The sequence below is a fragment of the Meleagris gallopavo genome, chromosome 12, assembly GCF_000146605.3.
Source record: "Meleagris gallopavo isolate NT-WF06-2002-E0010 breed Aviagen turkey brand Nicholas breeding stock chromosome 12, Turkey_5.1, whole genome shotgun sequence".
Lineage (NCBI taxonomy): Eukaryota > Metazoa > Chordata > Aves > Galliformes > Phasianidae > Meleagris > Meleagris gallopavo.
The window spans coordinates 16763069-16773165 of record NC_015022.2 but is presented as its reverse complement, the minus strand read 5'-3'; the positions used below and the strand labels follow the sequence as shown (position 1 = coordinate 16773165).

General features: G+C 43.1%; 1 protein-coding gene across 4 annotated transcripts in view; it reads right to left on the bottom strand.

Moving 5' to 3' along the window:
- Positions 1–10097, bottom strand: part of LRRK1 (leucine rich repeat kinase 1) — a 68446-nt gene that overhangs the window by 35640 nt on the left and 22709 nt on the right. For all 4 annotated transcript variants that reach the window (XR_004161100.1, XM_031555348.1, XM_003209594.4 and 1 more), the window contains exons 6-11: positions 7387–7613; positions 6749–6876; positions 6323–6486; positions 5400–5537; positions 3104–3216; positions 1890–1966 (exon numbers count right to left, since the gene is read on the bottom strand). Coding sequence is in view for 3 of the 4 variants with exons in the window: in XM_031555348.1 (XP_031411208.1) it covers positions 1890–1966; positions 3104–3216; positions 5400–5537; positions 6323–6486; positions 6749–6876; positions 7387–7613 (847 nt within the window). In the remaining variant the exon portion in view is untranslated. The remainder of the gene's footprint in view (positions 1–1889; positions 1967–3103; positions 3217–5399; positions 5538–6322; positions 6487–6748; positions 6877–7386; positions 7614–10097) is intronic.

The window sequence follows — 10097 nt, the reverse complement described above, 5'->3', positions numbered from 1 at the left end:
AAAAAAAAGAAAGGAAGAAAGAAAGAAAATGGAAGAAAATGGAAGAGGTTTTCACAGGAGAAACTTCCCAGTTCTCTTTTTAACAGCATTCCAGGCCTGAGCTATGATCAGGAAGAAGTGAGATAGAGTCCCACTGTCTGCAGGCATCTGTTCTATACATGTCAGGACAGCTCGGTGTGGGCAGGGTGTCATAGCCTGCCTTTGAGTTTTCAAAAAATAATATTTCATCTTTGGGATTATTGTAGGAGAACAGCAGGTTTATTCATGGATTCCATTTACTTCATTTCTGGCTCATCACTGGACTTAAACTTTTCAATGTTCCTCTTCAGCACACACCTAGGCACAGATTTAGTCCCTCCTGGACACGTAGGAGCAAGCACCCAAAATAGCTGCAATACTCAATTCACCAAAGAGTCCAAGGCGAAAACGACTCTACTATACTGGAAGCAGGCTCAAGGTGATTATGAATTGCAATTATTTATTCACGAGTTATTTATGACCTCTCTGGCTCGAGCTCAAATTTTCTTTTAAAGAACTTTAGAAATATTAAAACAAATCCCATCTTGAAAATATATTTTTGGATGAGTAAATGCCACCAACGCCGCGTGCGTGTGCAAGAAGTTATTCTAAGATTTATCAATCAGGTATAGTGAGCATCCATAAATTACTTTCTTTAAATAATCTTGAGTAAATAGCTTTGTTGGTAAAATTCATGTGAAAACCTGCCCTCCACCTCGCTGAGAGATTTCTGTGAGCAGCTGATGTATTCCAGCTTCTGTTTTCTCTTGATGTTCCTTAAATTCTTGGCCACATCCTGTAGACTCACCAAGCTATACTTGGCAAAGGAACAGAGAGAAAAAGATGAGCTGGCTTTGCTCTATCTCTGTGGCTATTCAACGTAGCACCAGCCAGGTAGGCTACTCCAAGTCCTGCTGCAACCTGCAGCAATCTCAGGCAGCTCTGGGTTGCACCAGGCCATTATCAAGGATTTTCAGATGGTAACAATGCAGAGTCCAGCATTGTTCCTGCCTTATGCAGAAGAAATTCCCATTAGAGCAGCAGTTCCTTTTGTAGCTGGTTTTAGCTCTACCCGCTGCTCCTGCCTTTATCTTCCCTTGAAAAATGCTGTGGCACTTGACAGGGGAGGTCTGACATCTACCTTCAGACTCCACAGATCAGCACAATTCATGCAGCTGTACAATTTCCCTTACTACAATCTAGTGCACTCACCAGATTTACCTATTCACATTGATGCAGATGCACATTTTTGGGGGGAACTCACTAGGAAAGCATTCTTAAAGATGTTTTAGAGCAAGCTATTCTCCAGGCAGTCAAGAGTGCTCTCCAAATGATTTAAAATAAAACAAACAAACAAAAAGAAACAGAGATGAATCCCACAGTGTGCAGGAAGCCATAAAAATATCCTCAAGTACTCCTTTGTTCTCTCTGAGATTTCATGTGCACTAACACAGGACATCTCCTCTGCTCTGCCACAAACCTCAGGTAAAATAGAGACAGGGCAAAATATGCATTTACACAACCAACAACTGAGATGATACTAAGAGTAATAACACTAATTATGGGTTAATTTCCCTTCAATACACCAGTTAGTGCTCTGGCCGCAAAGAGTAATTGTCATGAAAAGAATAAAAGCTCCACGAAAGGAACAGGTTTCACCTTTTCTTTTCATCTTTCTTTGCTGATGGTATCAACCAGCTGCATCACTTTAGGAACATTTTATCTAAGCACATTTCCCTTCTTTAAATGCCGTTGCACTTAAAGTTGCAGCTGAATTTACACTTATTTCCCTCAGCCCAACTCCACAGATTCCTGCTGCTTCACAGTCCCTCTCAGCCCATGCTCAGCATTTGCTCTGCCATGCCCCTTACCTGCCTCTGGGCCTCCACGCACCCTGCTCCTCGTTGTGAAAAAGGGAATCCGCTTTGTTTTATATCCCTCGTCATTCCTGTGAGCAAAACAGAATGGCAACGTGTGGAAAACTGAGCTTGGATGTGGCAGGTGTGAACTGTACTGGAGCTCTGTGCCCAGGAGAGGTGAGAGCAGAGCTGGGCTCCACTCGAGGCTGTGGGATGCCCAGTTCAGCTCTTACAGGTTCCTGTCTGGTTTTGATAGGATTGAAACCCACTGTGCAATCACGGAGCTAGACTGCACCAACACTTGTCCAGGCTCTATGGTTTTCTTCTAGCAAACGAACAGAGTTCTGCAAGGCAGTGCTTTCAGCTCCCAGGGTGAGAGCACTTGACCTGTAGCTTTATGGGTGTCAAGGTTAAGTAGCCTGTCAAACAGCAAATTGAACAAGCTTCAGGAGGAGCCTTAGAGAACTGACCTGCTGCCACTCCCTGCTCTCAGCAGAGAGTTTCTGACAAGACGACCCAACAACATGGCTCTGGAAAGACACAGAGACACTCACAGAATGATAATGTCCTTTTAGCAGTGGGCACAGCAACTCATGAGAGCTCCAGAAAACTTGCTGGGCAGTCTCCCAGATGAGAAGATTAAAGTATGACACAGTTAAGTGCAGTTCTGGAGAAGACTGGGGATTCTTAAGTCTCTACGCTAAACATCCCTGCTGTAATTGCTAAATAGAAGAATATCACCTTTATATTGGATGACCTTATTAACGTCACTACTCTCTATAAACTTGCAGCTGGTTACACTTTGTTGTAAAAAACAAAGATTTTTCATCTTTTCCAAAACAACACTCCCACACTAACTGCATGCTATAGTCCAGCCAGATGGTTCACGGTTAAAATATGCTCCCCACAAACTGGAATTCGCAGCGATGAACCACACATAGGGTTAAAGAAATTTTTGCAGGCTCTGAAATTAAACTGCCATTATCAGTAATCTATCCATTTAATAAACGATATAGTGTGCTAAGTGCCCAAAGAAGCAGTAACCGATAATTCATCACTGTCACAGACACACAATGTACTTCGAGACATGGTATGCAGATATCAATGCCTTCTATGCAGGTAATTAATTCACTACTGACACCCTTTGCATTACAAGAAGGATCAGCTTTGCTGTTATTTCTTCAGCTTTTGTTTTCTTAGATATTTTTAAAGCAACCAACACTTACTTCCCAAGCTGGTTTTTTGAAAGATCCAGTGATTTAAGCTGCTTGCAATTCCACTTATCTTGCGAAGGTAACGTAGTTAAGTGATTTCCCAGCAACTTCAGGGACACCAAAGCCTAACAAAATAGCTTGCAGTTAGAAGACGAAGTATCCCAAACACCCAGAAAGAGTTTTTTCAGCATGACTTTCATGACTTTTAAAAACTGAAACACAACGTACACCTTTTTCCATCAGAACACCCTGTGCAGCATGCCTAGCATGCAAAAAAAATTGTCTCCAGTAAGTTTATCTTTTGTGCAAAGCAATGCCAACGTTAGTTTTGGGAGATTATTAGTCTACTTGCTGACAGATTCAATTGGAAACAAACCTTTTAGGAGAGCATTTATTCTTCATAAGGAAATCATTACAAATGGAAAAGAACAGTATGATCTATATATATAGTAGGCCACGTAAGGACATATGTGTGCAAGCTCATGTCAGAGTGGGCTTATATCTATTGTACAAGATGAAAAATGTGAACTATTTCACACAAGGAGAGTTTGTAAGTGCTTTGTTAGTATATATAAACGCAGAATTTCCCACCAGGTTTATTCTACAAGGGCTCCCATGAAAACGGAGATAAGCAGACTAAATTATCTCGTGCCCTAACTACAGCAGTATTAATGAATTATACCCAATGGAAACCCTGTTTTACTAGCAGAGCCTTAGGCTTCAAGTGTGTCAAATATTTTATATGCTCCACGCAATATAAAAGGTTTACGACCCTTTCCATTAAGGAAGATGAAGAGTGTCTCACGAAGCCGGTCTCTTGGCCATCCCTTTTCCTCAAATGGAAAAAGAGGAGGCATCCATGTGACACAAAGACGGACAGCCAGCAGCCCTGCGGCGGCAACTGCCAGACAACGCGCTCCCTCTAGTGACACGAGAGGGGCAGCACCGGGCCGTGCTGGGACCTGGGAAGGCAGAGTGAAACAGAAAACTGCAGACATGCCGAGGGAACCACCAGGGGAAAGAGCTGGTGAACCGTGCAGACTTGAAAAACCCTCACCGTCCTCGTGTCCTAGCAGCCAGTGCTTTCATCACCAGCTAGCTTTCTGCTGGCTCAAGCCTCCCACTGACTGGAAGGAAGGCCCAGTCCTCCCTTGGCACCCAGAGCAGAGCTCTCTCCAAGGGTCAGCAGGGGGCTGCTCCGTGACAAAGCTTCAGACTTCTCTCCTGAAACATCCCTGAGCAGGGGCTGAAGGAAAGGGAGGCCATGCAGAGTTAGCACAGGCTTTGTTCTGCATGGCTTAGTTGCAATGCTTCGTTCTCAGCCAGCTGTGTCCATGCTACGCATCTCCCACAAACCCTGACAAAAGCTGGTCTCCATGAGATCTGAAAGTCTGGTGAGACTCTATGCAATACTTATGTGATTCTCCACACGGGGAAGATAGTTGCTTCTAACTAGCTGTGACTCTTCATGACTGTAAGTCTGGAGATGGACAGTCCTTGTTTTGCAATTGCCTCTTTTCTCTCATCTCTAACTTCTTCATTTTTGCTGCCATTCAAGAAGGGAACGAGCGCTTCTAGAAGTGAGCTTCCTTCCAACCTGCTGCCACAGCACGCAAAGAGGCCTCTGGTATCAGAGACAAGGAACTGCAGCATCCAGATCAGGCTGCCTCAGCCAGCTCATGACATGGTAAAGCTGACCAGCATCTTACCTGAACAATCCCAGCCAGGGAGAGAAGCTAACTAGGCTTGGAACTAAGTTCCCACTTACTGGAATTATTTTAATGCTAAAGAAAAGTTTTGGAGACAGCAGCTCAAAGAATTCATTCAATTCCAGAAGAAGTACCAATAGGAAACAAATGATTACCAGAAGTGAAGCACAAATCTGCAAAGATCATTAAAAACAACTGAGGGAGCAAATGATCCTCAGCACTCTTCTGGGCAAGAGCAAGAGGTACCTTTGCAGCAGACTGCCAAGGTCCAAATTGGACACGGATACAAACCATCACTTCTGCATCACTCCCACTGAGGCCAGCAGTGCAAGCACTGCTAAACTTCTGCACAAATAATAACCTGTTCCTGTCTACACGACCTTCACAGGCTAGAAGGGAACCTTGGAGGAAACCCCCAAGTTCTGCTTTGTTTCAAGTTAAAACTCTACAAAGCCACAGAAGAATTCTGAAGTAACACTGTGAGCTCTGATGGGAAGAATTATTTTATTTGCACAAGACCAAAGGTAAGAGATGCCAACCAGCTTTGCCAAGGGCATTCAAACATGCAGTTTTCAAAGGTGGGAAGAAATGATACTTACTTCGAGCTGAAAGAGCCCTGGTGGAACTTCTTTTAGTGAATTCTCAGAAAAATCCACTTCTCTGAGGTGATTTTTCCAGAAAACAGTGAATGTGTCAGGTAGGGATTCCAGCAAGTTTCTGGATGCTTTGCAACATTTCTGGAAAACACAAAAGAAAAAACACCCAAACAGTAGTAATTATCTCTTAAAAAAAAAGAGAAGGTCAGCTGTCAATTACACATTAATTCCAGATGATTTCTTCAGGTATTTTGATCTAAAAAAATTACTGTGCATGTAGGCATGTATTCTTTGCTGAGGAGATGCATTTACATAACTGATGATCAAATTCTTTTTTTGGCAAGAAAATATTTCAAAAGTTGTTTTGAAAGTAACACCCATTCGCTTTTCAGTCATAAACTCTTAACTAAAGCATGCTGTTCTGCCATCAATAGGGTCTTGTCATTACGTTTTCCATAATAATAAGGATAAAAGCATCAGTGATTTACAGACAGACTCCATATTTTACCCATTGGTTTGGGCAAAGTTAACTTTGGATGAAGGCTGATCATTCAATAGAGACAATCCTAAGAACACTTCAGCTCATATGAACTACAAAGAAAATTAATCTAAGACATTTTTCTAGAAAACTTCCAGCAATGTCATCAACATTTACAGAAAGAGGCAGAACCTCAGAAAGACCTGCCTCGAAACTTATAAACCAAATCTTGCAGGGGCGCTCCTGCAGAAACAGGACACCCCTTTAGCCTAAAACATCTGACAGCTTCATAAGCATCACTATATATATATATATACACATATATACACATATATATATATATATTCACACACACACACACACACACACACACACACACACACACACACACTTGCACCGTTTCAACAGCTTTTACAGCCTCTGACCCTGACAGAGCAGTGTGACTTACCAAGGGACAGGCCCAGGGATCTGGAAACACTTTCAGCTGATTTCGGGAAACATTCAGTATGTTTAGGGACTTGAAGCAGTATAGAAAAACCGTTGGAAGTTCCACCAACCTGTTGTCAGAGATGTCAAACTCCTGCAGCTTCCTTAAGCCAATCCAATTAGTTGCTGGAAAACACAAAGCGTTGCAGACTCTGTAAGCTTGACAGCATTCTGACCCAGCAAGATGCTGAATACTTGCTAGACAAGAACCAAAAGATATTGTGAGTGATTAAAAATAAACAGGCCTTTTCATGTACTTTGGACAAAGACCTGGGAGACGTTAAGCATCTGTTGCTAATACTGGCTTTTAGTTGTAATAACAACAGTTTGGGGTTCTCCTCCCCACATCAGGCCTTGAAACATAAGTGCAACAAGGGACTGTACGTACTGTTTTCCTCGTCAAATAACTTCTCCATATAGTTTTTGGCAGCGTTGAGTTTTTTAAGGTTTTTAAGATGTAGGAATCCAGAAGGGAGAGTAGAAAGTTTGTTGCTGGATACATCGACCTCAAGTAACCTGTGATTACAGAAGACACTCAGTCAGTCGTCAGTAAATTGCCAGCAAGACGCCTGTTGCATAGGCATCTATTTTATCAGGACAACTTCAGGTTTGGATGGAAGTAGCTGGAGTGCATTCTCACAGAGCAAAGCAAAAAACTATTTAGAAAATTAACTCTATCAGGGAAATAACAGCAGTTTTGATAACTGATGTAAGACATCAAATATCCATCTGGGTCAGCTCATGGCTGATTCTCCTCACAGAGGAATGGTGCTCACCAAAACTGGGCAGGAGCAGAAGCAGCATGAGACAATGACGAACAAGGTCTGAAATTCCCTACAATTGTCCTGACAACTAACTGTTGAATCCTGAGAATGGAAAAGGCCAAATCTTCAATTCAACTTTACAACAGGCAGAAAAGCAACCAACTCCTGTATCTGCTTTTCATAGAGGCAGTTTTCACACCAGCAACGATCTTGCACCTGCTCTCTGTGAGGGCTTGGTTTGCTGTGGGCATCCAGCACACACCTTGTACATATAATCTCATCGGATGACTGCACGCTGGGTAACTCTGCCAGCTGATTGTCAGCCAGGCTGAGCTTCCTCAGGTTCATCAGGCCCCATGGGACCACGGATGGAAGGGAGACGAGGCAGTTGGCAGACAGATCAAGCTCTGTTATCTGACAGGAGATATCAATCAGCCAGTCCAGATCCACCCAGGGCAGTTTGAGGTTTGACCAGTTCACGCACAAAGCCTGCATATGTCAAGAAAAGAGAAAAACACATTAGTAAAATCTTGCTTGCTCTCAGTCTGTTACACCACTGGGAATCTGGCAGATCACAGCATAGGCTGTAAACATTTTGCTCACTTTCCAATCTGCTTCTAGGAATTAAACTGACTCAGAGATGAAGTCATGCCTGGACATCAGCAGCCTGCACTATACAGTCGCTCAATGACTTCATTCCAAAGACCACGATCGAGCACATGCAGGGGACCTGGGCCACACACTGCCTATGGCGTGCCCCACAAAGGAGGGCTGCCATGGCCTGGAACCACCCAGAGCTCCACAGACAGATTCTCAGTAAACTTCCAGCAACAGCAGCCCAGAACAACTGGGGCACATCCAACTGGGGTAAGGCTTTGCAAAGGAGCATCAGGGACAAGCAAATGTCCTATTGTGAGGCATTTCTCAACTCAGAAGTTTGTTGAATGTTATTTAGCAAGGTACTTCACTAAGAGGTATGATTTTGGCAGTTGCCTCCTTTCTAGGTAACATTCTGCTGCTTTTCACAGTTAGATGAGGAAGCTGTTCTTATGGAAACAAAAAACAGAAGTTGTTGTGAAAGGCAAAGCTATTTACTTCAGTCTCCAGCTCAAACAGGAGAAAACATGAACACATCAATGTCAGGAAACAAACCAAGCCTTCATTTACAAAGTCTTTCCACTGTCTTCCAGTAAGATCTACACTTCAAACGACTCACTTTCACACTGTTGTTCCCAAAATGTTTTTGTAAACTCAGTGTTTCTGGCATCTCACTCCAATCTGGAAGACTCGATGAAGCAATTGTTAATTCACCACCAGGAGGCAGCAAGGACCTGACAGCAAGTTTAATTTGCTTTCAGTTTCCAGTATTTAACTCTTAAGCTTTTTTAACCCTAAATTTTAAATGAAAAGGAATACATTTGGGAAAGGGAGAAGGAAGGGGAAAGAAAAGAGTACTGCAGATGCTTTCTTGCCACTCAAAACTCCAGGTAACGGAAGCTGCATGGTTTAATGTCTAGGAGGATGGAATAAAAGGTAAAAAGTTGTACTTGTTAGAAATCAGAAATAATTATGTTACTATATTACTAAGGCATAATGCTTCTCAAAGGTTCACAGTGAAACCTAAAGATGGCCCAGCAGATAGGAATGGAAATACTGTGTTCATGGCATCACTGGGGAAATCAAGGCAGAGAACAAGCTGTTTATCTAAAGCTACATTCACCACCATGCTGCAAGGCATCCATATCAAACAGACCAAGTCAGCTATCATGAGAAATCAACTCCAGCAGAGTTACTGTGTGAATCTCTTACATCAAAACACAACACACTCTGCTCTGCTGTTAGATTTTCCATGTTACGGCTTCCTGCTTACAAAACCTTGCTTAAAATTCTGTATGCGATTTTCCCTCAGCTGTAAAAGCCCAGGAGTGAGCAAGTTGACATCCCTGGACAGCAATCACGTGTGGTTTATGCTGTAAAGGGAGCCATTTCTAGCTATCCCATGCTTCAGGAGGGATGCAGGGATGTGGGGTAAGTGCTAACAGGCTGGAATATTTTTCTGCCATGAGGAAACCTTACTGGAAAGAGCACATTTGTGCTCTTTTTTTTTGACTCATTTTTCCTCGTGCTTTGAATTACCCCAAGAATTGAAAACAGCAGCCAGCCCCTGAATCCAGGTAATGCAGAAAGCAGTCCTACACTATGAAGCCTGAAGTGGTGCCTGTGCAGCCACTTGGGAGCATGCTCAAAGCACCTGTAGTACTTCTATTTTTCACTGTAGAGAATTCTCAGCTGTTTGAGTTCCCAGCTGAGGTCACCAAAAACATACTTACTCTAGCTAGAAGGAAGGTGTAAGAGATCCAAGTACTGAAAGCAGAATACAAGCAGTCTGCTCAACGAAGCGAGAGATGCTTTAATGAGGAATTTGCCACTTTTAACAACTGACCTCGGCTGACAGGGCAGTCTCCATCCTGCTCTGCTCCTTCCAGGAAAGCAGACTGTTTTTGTCAAAAGCTATGCTGAGATCCAGCCAAGATGGAGGCGGGATAAACCACAATGAGTACGGGAAAATCCAAGCTTTTAGGCAGCGGTTCCAGACATCTCTGTGGTCTTGAAAACAACAGCTAGCAAGTAAGGGACTTCCCATTTACCCACACCGTGGTCAAGAGTTTGGAACTGAGTTTTAACCGCTGACAGCACTGAGGGCTGTAGGAAGGTGGATTCATCTCACTCTCTCTATCAGAACCATCACTTATGTTCTGGGATCACCAGCAGATGACCATGGATATACATCCATGACCAGAGCACCCAAGCCCCTGAACTATTCATGTATTTATCTATACATGAAAAAGAAAATGCAGAATTGCAGCCATAAGTCTGGGTGAATATTCCATCCAGCTGCCAACCCCAACTGCCGCATTTCTCCTTTCTTCTCAAACTGCTCCCAACAGAGCTACAACAAAGAATTTAAAAAAA